Here is a 14224-nt window from a genome sequence, read left to right as displayed (position 1 = left end):
TTGATCGTTTTCCCAGCGTTAGGAACCTTGGCGTTATGTGAGACGAATCTCTTGGGATGAACAGCCATATTCACCAGATATGTAAGACCTCCTTCTATTGTATTCATAACATTAGGCGTATATCGAAATACCTATCCAAGGAATGCAGACAATCATTTAGTCCATGCTTACCTAACTTCAAGGCTGGATTATTGCAATAGCATATTATATCGGTTACCCAAGTACCAGCTATCGAAATTACAACGCATACAGTATATGGCAGCCAGGCTTATGACGGACACAATGAAATTTGATCATATTAATCCTGTACTATTCAACCTTCATTGGCTGCCAGTAAATTATCGTATTCGATTCAAGATCTTGATGATTACTTTTAAGGCAATTCATGGCAGGGCTCCTAGTTATTTATTAAGTAACCTGATCTGTATTAGATCATCGTCTAGATATTCGTTACGCAATAATAATACCATATTTTTAGAACGTCCCGAAGGGGTTATGCGCACAACTTTAGGTGCCCGCTCGTTTCATACCTCTGCGCCTGCGCTGTGGAATAGCTTGCCTGCGCATATCCGCACGATTGATTCGCTAGAGCTATTCAAGAAATCTCTTAGCTTTTTAAGCTAGCGTTTTAGATCTGGACAACAATCTTATCGGTATTTTGTATTTATTCATTTACTTTTTATTCATTCATTCATTTATCGTAATTATTTATTGTAAATAGTATCTTTATTGTAATTATTTACTGTAAATGTTAATTCTCCTGGATTGTAAAGCGCCTTTGATCATCCTATAATGTTAAAGGGCGCTATATAAGTAAATAAATTATTAATTAAATTATCATTATTATTAAGAGGAACCAGGCCTCAGCACTCGCGCCCTGCCTTTTTGATAATCTAGGGTTCGAACACAAAATCGTCGTCATCAGCTATAATTTTCATTTGTGGCGCGAAACCAAGTTCTCATAGTGTAACGTCGAGCAAATTGTAAATAATACTCATACACCTGAAAAACATGTCGAAGGCAATCTTAAGAAATCTCAAGCCGTATCGGTTGAATAAACCATTCTATAGAATCAATATTTTCAGGTTTAAAACGTAAAAAGGAACAACCATCCAAGATAATCTATCACAAAAAGCAAATAATTTTAAAACTAAGCACTAGTTATAAAAAATTGGATAGTTTTACACTACTTGGTGTAAAATAGGCTATTTGTTAAGGAAAGAACTCATACATCATAGACTACCAAACCAACAAATTACATAGAATCTCTTGCTTTTTGTGTTAACTCAAACTATGTACATGTAGTAGTTGTGCTTTAACCGCAAAAAAAGTTTAAACATAAAGAAACTGTGGTGCTGCGTCCGTGGGGGTAACAAGGTAATTTGGTTTTATCAGAGTTAAAGAGTTTAAAAGCGGACGTTTCGAGCGTTAGCCCTTCATCAGAGAGAATGGAGGAATTGTGGGTTGTGTCTGTGTTTATATGCAGAATTCCTCCATTCACTCTGACGAAGGGCTAACGCTCAAAACGTCAGCTTTTAAAATTTTTATGGAGGCTAATTTACATTATCAACTGAGTCGATAAAACCACATTTGTGTTGTTTGTATTAACAACAGAGCACACAACCTTATGCAATGCACGAACCTCAGACAACAATTTTGGGGGGTGCAGCCACCAAAGTTTTTAGTTGGCTCCCTCAGACACTCAGTTAAAAGTTGTTTTAATCAGCCTTGGTTTAAAGTACAGACCATAATCGACTATGTCGTAATGCAAACACAAGTTAATGTCACATAATACTATGGAAACTTCGGTACATATCAAACGCAAACAAATGTAATTAACGTATCAGTTAATCAAGTAACGAAATCAACTTCTTTTTGCAAAACCTAACAGAGACCACCATCCATTCCCCGAGAGCTTCAACGGGGAAGAATGAGAGATTTTAGAAACTCACCAAAACGAAAACAAAAATCTAAACAAGCTTCAACAATGCAACAAACATTTCAGTGGGCTCTAACTTATAACTGATTATTTAGTGCTAAAAAAACTTGATCGAAACACTCGTTTTTGTTGATTTGGTGCTCGATATAGTACAGTTATACAATCAACATTTCAGTTTAGAAATCCACTTGTCTTATTTTCATTACGGTTCTCCGAAGGGAGTAATCATATCCTTTCCAGGTTTCCAAGTTCACACCATCAGCATGGGAAGCCTGTTCACCTCGAAGATACAAGCCATTTAAATTCGAGATGTGACATTCCTTGTACCACCAGGCTCCCTTGTGCGAAATGGCGCTGTTACAGTGCATTGATCGTTATTTTGATCTTTGGTGGTGAATTGCATACCGCGATGCCAAGGGCCGAAAGAGTCACCAGCATTTCCTATCAAAATGAACCGTATTCTGAATACTTAAACTTGACATGACAAATAAACATTTTTTTGTGATTACCAATGAGCTGTTTATCAAGGCTAAACAAATCTTGAACTCTCATATCAACAATTTAAAACTGAATAATGATATAAAATGGTTCTTTTTGAACATTATCAACATGATAATACTTCACTTAGCCTACTTTTCTGCTTTATCATACTTTTTACGCATAAGTATTTCATTTTAAATTCATCTAAAAATAAGCTCTACGTGGTATATTTTACTGCTCTCAGATAATGCACTGATCGGCAAAAGCTTTTAGACTACGAGCAGTCCCTCCTTTTCGGCGAAGTCCGTCGCTCGAGTAAAAATAAAAAGATAAACTCAGTGAAAACAAACTGCTGTTAGGGCGCCGCGGGGAACTCTTGAAGTGACGTCGATGCAACACTAGAGCTCCATGAGTGAGGCGTCTTCCTCATGGAGCTCTTGCTGCCCCTGGGTGTCACTTCAAAAGTCTCCCGAGACGCGTTAACATACATCAACTGTTTTTTTTTTTTCGCACGACGGTCTTGGTCGAAAAGGAGGGACTTTCCGTAGTTTATAAAAGCTCGGATTTAGCCTTACATTTTGAAAGCTTTCTCGCAAAACGTTCCGTGACTACCTGATGGCATTTGACAACTTTAAACCAAGAACCATTTTTGTAACAACTCTGACTAGAAAAATGTGATAAAATGTGAAAAACCGTATGGCTGTATTGACTGTATTTTATCTACAGAATTTTTCTGGAACATTTCTGCATTCCGCAAAATTGGTCGAAGTATAATACGTATAAATGGCTCACAGAGATATTTCTTACCTTCTGAATGGCAAATTGGTTTTTGGACTTGGGTTTGTTCTTTAGGGTATCAATAGTAAAAAACTTTATGGTGTCGTCCTTTTCTTTATAGACTCTTTGGACTTCTGTAACTATTATTATAACACAAAACCGATGTTTGATACGCCACATTATTACACGACTCGGGCAGTCAGAGGGCCAATAACTAAGTTGATTTTGCTGAGGCGATCCTTTCTTTGAAGCTGGTATCCTTGAATAGTGATTTCAAATCTCTCTACGGTTGGAGACAAATGAGTTTCTGAGACAGCTAGAACATCTAGGCCAGTATGAAATAACAGGAATTTAACTTGCGACAAATGTTTGTGAAGGCCACGAGCGTTTGTTTGGCCCACTGTTATGTCACACCTTCCATGATGTTTAATCGTGGAGAAAGCGCTCAACAATAAGTTTTCTGTGACATTTTTTCTTCCAGTTACAGGCCCAGGGTTTGGTGAAACATCACCAGCAAACACGATCCTAGTTAGTTGATTGCCAGAAACGGCATTAGAATAATAACAAAGCCTTGAAGACAAGAAGCGCTTTCCGCGATATTCACCAGATTCAAGATGGCGAAATGACGTTCTGGAGTGAACAGCGTCTTCGCAAAATTTTGCTTGTTTAAACAAGTCAAACAAGGAAGGAGGAGCATCTGTTTCTCCAATCACTCTTAGGTTGTCATCTAGAGTAAAAGCGATAGAGAGTAGCAAGGATAATCATACTAAAAGCTTCCAAAGACCGGAACTCTCGCGAAACGTGTCAGCTGCTTCATAGCTCACCAAGAATTCTTTGGTAATCTTGGTAAATCTTTGGTAAATCTTGGTAATCTTGGTAAATCTTTGGTAATCTTGGTAAACCTTCGCCACACTCAGCGCGAATGAATAATATGTTATATCATTGCAACAGAAACGAACACAACTACCATTGTTAACATAGATTTCGCCACACAAAACAAAACACAAACGCAAGGAACTGGGCATTCACTAATGAGATTTTTGTCCTAATCTTGACCTGAACGCCGCAGACGAAAGACCTTCTTTGTCATTCTTCGTCGAAATCTTCGTTTAATGCACGTGATTGTCCTTCGTAGGGCTGAACCGTTCTCGCAACTTCCATTTCTTTGTAACCACTTGAGTACGATGTATCACAACTTTCGGTAGAGCTTGCTGAACATAGGTATACATCGCTCTCGGACATTATTTCAAGAGTATTTCAACACTGACTTATACTAAGTTAGAAGAGATGTGAGAGATTTGTAAATGCCAAATGAGAGTTTTCACAGTTTTCTACGTCGTCACCTGCTAACTCGTCACCAGCCTATTAGACACTTTTAAGACTAAAAAAGAGCACTTTAGGGCCCGAAAACGACTTTAAGCTTGCGTGAAATTTTTTTTTCCGTTGGAATTGGTTTGTACAGAGAAAAAAAGAAACTTTCGTGTCGTATTTTCTGTGGGGTTAATTAAAAGGTTATAAAAGGTTATTTCTTTCCAATTTAGAATATATCTTGCAAAAATTGCTTTCCATAAAATTACTCGATTAATATGAAAAGAGGCACAGTATTGTATAAAAAAGCGGACTGTGTGAAGCTCCTTCATTACTTCCGCAAACTTTTGAATAACCTTTTCTCGTCATTTTTGGCGACTTATTGCATTGCTGTAAGTCTTACTATATTTGAGGCCGGAAAAAATTTCCTCCTCCAGAAAAGCATTTTCTAATTTTCTAGCTTCAGTCTCCACCGTGATGTATCGATGCACCTGCGGTGCGACTGGGTCGAAACTCTTCAAAAAAGAATGCAAAAGCTAGTATTTTTGCGTTTATTGAGCGAGTCATTGAATTGCCGTGAGATGCTACAACATTGTTTTTTTCTTTGCCAGTAAACCGCGAATCATTGTCCAATTCCCTGAAAGGAGAACCAGAACTAAAGCCCACGCGAGCAAATTCCAACTGAGAAGTACAGGATGCATAGGTTTTCGCGACTCGTGTTGCCCAATCCCTTGTACCACAAGCGATTCCGAACCAGAAAGCGTAACAGCTGTATTTCATTCATAAGCTCAATAAAAAACTATTTTTGGGACACAAAAAGGCTAAAAGCTGGTCTGTTACTCTATTTTGTACTTAGTTACCTCTCTGAAAAATGTATTTCTCCTGGCCATTCAGGATGAGGAAATAACATGATGTGTATTAAATGACATGAAACTAAAAATTTTGACTCAGTATCTGTCCAACTTTTTTTTTCAAGAAAATGCTCAAAAACGTCAGGAGGAATGGAGATATGATGCAAGGAATCGTTTCGAATTCGAGGTCCCTTTCACCCAGGAAACCATCGGCCTGAGTGATGATGAAATATGAAATATTCAGTTCAATTCAGTGTTACAGGGAATGAGATATATAGTTACATGTAGGCGTTGTATGTTACTCCTCATCGAGGGCGAAATTCTAACTTACGATTGGGTACTCTTGCTAAAACAATCTGTTATTAACAACAAGATAAAGTAGTTTAATCAAATTAGTTGATATTGTAAATTGGTCCCCGTAAAGGATTTTAAAGGCTACCGTTTCGCACATAAGCCCTTTGTCAGTGTGTTATCAGTCATTCTTGGGAAAAAATTTACATTTTTACTCTACCCACTGACTGCATTCTCAAAAGACTGAAGACAGCTTAATTCAGTGTTTTTTGTTTGGTTATGAACGTTAAGACAAGAAAGCTGTTTTTGAAAAATCAGAACTTCTCTAGTGCGAGAGAGAAACTAGCATTCCCTTTTAGAAGTGGAACCAGCCAGCAGGCCTCAGCACTAGCGCGCTAACTTTTTGAGTTGGAACACAAGATCATCATCATTAGGTATAATTTTCATATGTGTTGAAAAACCAATTTTTCGTGATGTAACTTCGAGCAAATTGTGAATTTTAATAATGAAACTTGATAAACATGTCGAAGTCAATCCGGCTAAGGTCATCTCGTACCGCATCAGTTGAATGAACCATTCTACAGAAACAATACTTTTAGTGCTAGTTTTAAAAACGTTAAAGGGACAACCAGACAATATCGCACACTAAGACAAGTAATTTTAAAACTATACAGTTTAAGAAAATAGTTTAGTTTTCGACAAAGAAAAACAATTTGGCTCAATTCGTCAACTGCTGATGCCCTCTAACTTTAAAGTGGCTCAACCTTGAACAATGTAGATTTTATCATCGTGTACAGATGTATGTCACGGGGAAGAAGCATGACGTTGTCGCGCAAAGTATCAAGATACATTGAGAGAAAGCTCTATCCTGGTACAAGAACAACTATCTCTCAACCAACCCAGAAAAGTTCCAGCTATTAACGATCAACCCGAGAAATGTTGACAAAGACAACGATAATCAAAATTTTTCTGTTGATGGTCATACTATTAAGAGAATGGGGGAAATACGGCTTTTAGGAGTTCAAATCGATGAAAAATTGAGTTTTACTAGTCATATCAGTGATCTATGTTCTAAGGCCAGTCAAAAAGTAGGGGTCCTAGTGCGGCTACGCAATTTGATACCCTGTAATGCTAAACTATCACTTTACAGGTCTTCAATTCTGCCCCATCCAACCTACTGTAATGTAGTATGGCACTTTTGTAATGCATCGGATCGGAGAAAGCTTGAGCGGATTCAGGAGCGAGCACTTAGGGCGGTGTACAAAACTAGATCAGCGTCCTATCAAGAACTGCTAAGTCGCGCCAAACTACCGACGTTGAACAATCGGCGCCTACAAGACATTGCCACTTTGATGTTTAAAGTTAAGCACAGTCTCGTACCTGAGAATATTTCTGACTTATTTAATATAAAGAACACTCAATATAATTTACGGAACAGTGACTTTGAACTGCCAAGACTCGAAACTGTAAGATTTGGTAGGAATTCTATTAAATATATGGGACCTCTCATCTGGTCGAAGTTACCAAGACACCTAAGAACGATAGAAACTCTAAATTCGTTCAAGAAGACTAAGAAAAGTCGACCTTTCAACTCTCGTTGAAATTTAAAACTTAACTAAATAACTTTATAATCTTTTTAATTATCTACTGTAAATAACTATCATCTACATATGTAAATGTATTTGACTTTTAAATTTTTTAGTGTCCCCCATTAGCTTATAGCTAAAAACATAGACACTTAAATAAAGTTTTTCATTCATTCATTCATCATCGTTGTAAATATGTTTACAAGTGTATTAAATGCCCTATGGATCACTCAATGGAGCTACTAGCAAACATGGACGTTCATAGTAATAACAAAAGAAATAGAAACATGCTTTCCAGACTACCCCTTGTAACCAAAAATTGGGGTAAACGGAGATTGTGTTATTACTCTCTGAAAGATTGGAACAACCTAGATAAAACCATTAGAAATGCCACTTACATCGTAAATTTTAAGCGTAGCATATTTAGTAGCTTTTTATTTTAATTCTTCTTGTATTTAAACTGTGGGCCTTTTTATCAAATTTTAATTTAGTTTTTATTCTATTTTTTTATTTCTAGACATCTTTCATTTTGCTGTATATAGTCTGATTTACTACCTTTAATCTAAGTTAGGCCCTTTCTGAAAAACACAGTGATGTGATGAAAGTTTCCTATTAAAGGATTATAAGCATCTACACCGCTTGGTGTAAAATAGGCTATTGATTAAGGAAAGAACTCATACATTAGCCTACTAACCAAACAAATTAAATTATAACTCTTGCTTTTTACTAACTTCCTAGTTAGCTCAATGGATAGAGCGCTGGACTGTTGTGCGGGAGGTCGACGGGTTCGAACCTCGGCCGGACCAACACTCAAGGTCTTAAAATAATTGAGAAGAATATGCTACCTTTCTATACCATCAACAAATGGTTAGATACTCTAGTCTTCTCGGATAGGGACGAATAAATGGAGGTCCCTCTCCTGCAGGGTTAGGGGTAGGAGACGTTAATTTCCCACTCACAGATTACTGTGTGATGGATGTCCTCCCCTGGGGAGGGATGGGTGGGTTGGGGTTGGGGTTGGTTTAGGTGGGTGAACCTAGTAGTTCTCTCGCCTGTACAATGTACGAATCTATAAATACTAACTTCAATTGTAGAGTGGATATGCTGTTAACCGCAAAATGCGGTTTAAATTTAAAGAGTCGTGGAAGTCAGTAATTCACTGGTCTCACTTTCATTTCGGTCCTCTTCAGCAAATGGTTTTGTCCCTTCCAGCCTTTCCAGTTCACTCCATAACCATTGGAGGAGCTTCCGTTATGATATTTGGCATTCAGGTTAGAGTGGTAGCACCTGACATACCACCAGGCTCCGTGGCGCCTCTGTGCACAGTTTTTTTTCCACTCATCATTGTCTTGATCCCGAGTGCTCCAAGGCCGATCACGATGATAAGAGAGAGAATCACCAGCAGATCCTAACAGATTCAATCTTGTCATACATTTATGCATAACATGGGGGAATTCAAGTTGATAGTATTACACAAAATCTACAATTCATTCTAATTATATTAATATTGAATAGTTAAAAATTAATGTTAATACAGTACGAAGCTTTACTCTATGAAACCATTAGAAAAGGTTGTAGTGTTTGGTTAGACAAAAAAAGATATGCTAATCAAACTTGGATGGATCCTTTATCCTCGGACTCTCGGGATGCAAACAGTTGGGCGAGGGTATAGTAAAATGGCTCAACGTGAAAGTATACTTGAAGATTCTGGTGAGGGTTCTGAGAAGGTTCTGACGCGTCTAGCTAAAGCAATGTTTTTTTTTCTCTTGCTTGATCATATTCCCTTTTGTCTTAGAGGATGTTCATAGTTTATAGTAATAATGGCAATTTATCCGAAAATTTTTCCTTCATCGAGAGCTGCTACTTCCGAATAGGTTCAAGTGATAACACACTGATTATGTCACTAAAGCCTCCCGCTCCGTATAATGATAGCCAAATTTACTGTTTTACCTGAATAGGAACCAAGGATCAGCTTATACTTGTCATTCTCACTCCTAACACCAAACATGTTATACTGAGCATATCGAGTTTCCCCCTCAAAGTCTTCCAAGTCGACACGCAGCGCCTTTTTATTATCTGAGGTCAGACGGTGAATCTTGTCCAGCCCGAGCCAAAACTCACCATTCAGGTCACCAAAGCCACTTTTGTAATCGTTCCAGTGGCGGAAGAAATCAATCGAGCCGTCCAGTCTCTTCTGGAACACTGTCCATCCTCCACCAACTGTTGTTTGGTCACAGAATACCTCAAAGGCAGGCATGCTGTCAGGTTTAATGGTGTACACACCGTCAGTTGTGTTACCTGATTTGTAAATTTCAGCACAGTTTCTTCCGACTGAAAATTATTTAAAAAAGAGCTTCATTAAGTTTATGTTACACTATTAAATGTAGACCACACACGCTTGGCGAAAGGCACCAAGACTCGCGAACTGTCTTTTTCTTCTTTCTTTAATTACTCGGTTATCCAACACACAATTCGAATTCTACTTATCCTAAGTAACTGGTTAACCTGTTAGGCTCTCACAATTTTATTCTCACTAAATACTACTCACTGACTTGTGCTGCTAAACAATCACTTTAACTGCGGACTTCTGACGCTACTCTTCTTCACACAGTCCACATTCTTCCCTTTTCTACTCTCTTCACTCTAGTCTTTTAAGCGAGCTTTAGAGAACATGCTTATTTATTCACTATGGGTTGACTCCCCAGCCAAATAATTTCGCGAACAACAAAGTACTTACTCATGATGCTTTCGATCAACTAAATCGACCTCTCACTGCATTAGCCAAAACAAGAACTTTCGGGTGAGTCCAAATTAAAGTCAATAAACAAACTAGGCACATTCACTTGTGGTAGTTACACAAGACTGTCGCAATTTGGAAACTCGTCACAGCAGCTTAAACCTGAATATCTTCGAACTTCGAATTCATAAAGTAACTACATTCTAAATGTAAGCGAATGACTAAATCAAACTGAACGGGCTAACTAACTGACTAACCAAATATTTCATCGCATTTATAATGTTTTGATGTTGTCTGCTTGTTGCTTGCTTTCCTACGTATTGCTTTGGCTAATACGACTTTTAACTCTGAACATTAATCGCTACCATTTTTTCCCTAAAAGTTAACTTGTTCGATAAAACGGTAATATACTTTTCGTTTTAGTTGAGCTTCAGTGGATCGTTCTCGAAAGTCAAATCTGGATCTTTAATGAGCACTTCCTCGCGTAGCACACGAAGGTAGGCAGCCCACACAATCAATTTTTTTCACCTTTTAATTGGCACTTTTCCCCAGTGAATCCACCTCGACAGACACAACAAAAACCTTTACTGGTGAATCCAGCTTGACAGGTGCCACTGTTCAAACATGGACTGCTGCTGCAGGGATTCTGTTGGAAAAACAAAGTAGGCTTTGTGCAACTTTTCCCTCATTCCATAATAACCTGAAATGACACATCTTTTATGTCTGACTTCCCTCAGTTTGATCAGAATATGAAATGTTACCTCGATTGCAAGATATGTGAAACCTGGTTTATTCTCCAATAGAAATGGAGCATGGTTTTCCTCAGTGATGTTATTCAACTCGCATTTGTGTTTTCCTTCATCCAAAGGTCCAATATTGATAGACACACAATTAGGCTCCATATAGCACATAACTCTGCAGCTCCCCTCACTAAGTACCTCTGAGCTTTTAAAGGAGTAATTTTTTAAAACCATGTTTAATATTGGTTCCCTGAATATGATGTTGCGAAAATCGCCACCTGTAGGAGACAAAGGTAATGAACATCATTGATGTTTTTCAAATCTATTACTAGGAACTTTTGCCATCTATAATGGAAGTAAGAAGGCACAGTATGCGATCCTATTTTTGTAACTCAGGCAATCATGTTAAAACTTGAATAATTCTTATTTTTATCACAATTGGCAGTAATGTCGCAATCTGTTTGGCCAATATGTGTAGTAAGGCATTTGGGGAGCTTTATAATATTAGGCAAATTACGAAATATTTGTCTGCAGAATCAACAAAGTGTTTAATTCATGCGTTTGTTACATCACATTTAGATTTTTGCAATGCTCTTTTGTATAAGCTTCCGCAATATCAATATGATCGACTTCAACAAGTTCTTAATGCGGCGGCTCGGGTTACATGCTTAGTGATTCCTAAGTCTGCTCATATTGCTCCGGTACTTAAGGAACTTCACTGGTTGCCGGTGAAATTTTAGAGTAGAATTTAAGATTGCGCTTTTAGTTTTTAAAACGTTCAATGGCCTGGCACAACAATAAATATCTGAACTACTTGTTGTAAAGCCTAGAACTAGATACAACCTGCGGCCTGAAACATTGCTGCTAATCCCTAGGGTGACACGGAAGACTTTTGGCGATCGAGCCTTTTCCCATGCTGGACCAACAGTATAGAATGCCTTGCCATCTAGTCTTAGAAGCTGTAGGAACACTGACTCTTTTAAAGTAAAGTCGAAGACTTAAATTTTAAGAAAGCTTTTAATTTGTAACTTTATATTCTTATTACTAGTATTATTTATGTCATCTCATAGCCTTAGCTACTATATGAACTTTGACTTTTTTAAAGTACAGTTGAAGACTTATCTTTCTTCTTAAGAAAGCTTTTAATATTGTACAGCGCTTTAGAATATTTCAATAGTTAAAGCGCTATATTAAATGTAATAAATTATTTATTTGTTATTATATTAATTTGCCGTTGTTAAGGGTGCAGAAAACGCTGCGTCAACGTTCACGCAACGTGTCACGCATTTAAAAAAAATCATTTTATTTGATGACGATATTGTGGTGAAAAACCAAACCGACGGTAGTTTAGCTTAGTCTGTACTCTTATCGACAACGATATTCTTTATCGCAGAGGTCAAAATGTTAAGGTTTCAGGAGGCGCAGCCGAGTACAGACCACGCTGAACCACCGTCGATTTGTTCAATTCATATCAGTTACCTAGTATGACGTTATCATTAGTATTGACGCGCACAACTCCTACAAAATTGCCTAGGAGCAATCATTTAGAGCTTCAGAAAGGGGCAGCCTTTAATTTCTATGGCACGATTCTGGTTTTCCAAAGATTCGCATTTGCGGAGCAGTTTGTGACTCGCATTCGAGGAAAGAAAATTAAAGGAATACGATTAGAAAGTTATGAGGGGAAAAACCTGAGTTTAAAGTGAATTTATACTCACCAGCGCAACAGAAACACGGAGGGAGAGTTATTCCAAGTAAAATGTAGAGAATGCTCATCATGGCTGCAAGATCACGATTGAGCTCCATCGCTATAAATTGAAATATACGGCTCATGATAATATTTCCATGATCATGTTTGAGTCGTCACCAAACGATTAAAGCGCCTCTTATCACACTCGATGACACTCTCTTATTACACTCTCTTATTACACTCGATGATATCTTTCTTAATCAGGAGTACATTTTCAATCTACTGGCTGTGTCTTCTTTAACGAAAGCTTCACTACCCCGAAAATAAGACGCACAAAATTATGTCCGCCTAAAAGTGTCGATTTTGTTGGCTAATGTGCTCGTTCTAAAATGTCAGTTAAACTTTTATCACTTGACAGTTGAATTCTAAAGTTCTCATAAAATATTGATCAGTTACATCACCCAGTTTGCAGGAGTAAAATAAATTACAACGAAAATAACGCAACTATTCTCAAAGAAACGATTGCACGTCAATCTCTCCGCTGTATCTATGATTGTTATATTCTGATCTTAAGTATTATCCTTTAATAAATGGGCATGGCGTGAAGACCATGAAGGGTCAGGTGAAAACGGAGATAATTAGTCTGTAAATATGCGCATTTACGTAGTTTTTCTCCTGCGGCAAGCACTACTAACAGCAACTATGAACGTTTTTTCCAAAGTCGAGAGCATTTTAAGCTAGATATATGTGACTGTTTAAGATTTATTGCCTCAAGAAACTAGAGGCTTACAAACCGTGTCTTTTAATTAGAACTAAAGGGAACAAAGAGAACGAAATGTAGAGACTGGCGCCATAAAAATGAGACGAAAGCGAATTATAAACCGGCACCAGCACAACAAGAACACGTTGGGAAAGCTTTTTATAGTAAAATATAGAGGATGTCAATCAGTGATACCTGCAAGGACAAGCTTCCGCTTCATCGCCATAAGGGAAAATATCATGATTCATCGCAAAATATGTTATCGTGACTATGCTCCGGGGGGAGACTCCCATATGAAACAGACGGGGATGCTCGTCGTCTCGCTTAGGGGTGTAAATTTTGGATTTTGGTCTCGCTTAGGGTGTTCCAGCCAAAGCGCCAATATTTTAAGCCGCCAAGGTCTCGTTTAGAGATCCGCGAAGAAATACAGAATGACGCGAAGAGAAACAGAAGTAAAATTTTCTTTTTAACTTGTTTTGTTTACCTTATTACCTCGACATTAACTAGTTTTCTATTTTACGAAGTGCCAAAGAGACAATGCATGAACATGAGCGGTCTCTTTTAGGGGTCAAAATTTGCTTAAGCCACGCCTAGATGGTCTCCTTTAGAGGTTAAATTTAAAATTTCCGACGAGCATCGCCGTCTGTTACATATGGGTGTCCCCCCCGGGGGACTATGCATGCTTGTATCTTCACCAAATAATTAAAATACCTGTTTTCACGTTAATCTGAAGATTGACCATTTCTTAAAAAGCGGGTGTTTACATTTGACTCAGTTTGTTTTGTTTTTTTTAATCATTTATCCCGATATTCTGTTGGCAAAATATTTTATCAGATAATGGACCATTGTAAGATGTTGTTATTTCCTTTTCATCACTTGAAAACGGAATTATCTGGCGGTGATTTTTTTTGTAGGCGAATCAAGGAAATTGACGGGATTGTCATGAGCGAATACTTCATATAAAGCGATGTTTTTTTTTTCTGGTAACCATTGTATCCAGCTTCCTTCTAACACAAAAAATATATTAACAAATCACCGTTATGAAGAGAATTTGTTAGCTAGTACATT

At 37.7% G+C, this 14224-nt stretch overlaps 1 protein-coding gene across 1 annotated transcript; it reads right to left on the bottom strand.

Moving 5' to 3' along the window:
- Positions 1–7118: 7118 nt before the first annotated feature.
- On the bottom strand, positions 7119–12922 carry LOC148734158 (microfibril-associated glycoprotein 4-like). Its single transcript, XM_088752382.1, has 5 exons — positions 12425–12922; positions 10731–10987; positions 10498–10615; positions 9183–9563; positions 7119–8640 (listed from the first exon to the last, which is right to left on the bottom strand). Exons 1-5 carry the CDS (start codon positions 12537–12539, stop codon positions 8381–8383), a joined length of 1131 nt encoding a protein of 376 aa, XP_088608508.1. The 5' UTR covers positions 12540–12922; the 3' UTR covers positions 7119–8380.
- Between the last annotated feature and the right edge of the window lie 1302 nt (positions 12923–14224).

This window comes from Stylophora pistillata, chromosome 3, assembly GCF_964205215.1.
Source record: "Stylophora pistillata chromosome 3, jaStyPist1.2, whole genome shotgun sequence".
NCBI lineage: Eukaryota > Metazoa > Cnidaria > Anthozoa > Scleractinia > Pocilloporidae > Stylophora > Stylophora pistillata.
The sequence above is the reverse complement of the archived record's forward strand: the minus strand, read 5'-3'. Positions and strand labels throughout refer to the sequence as shown.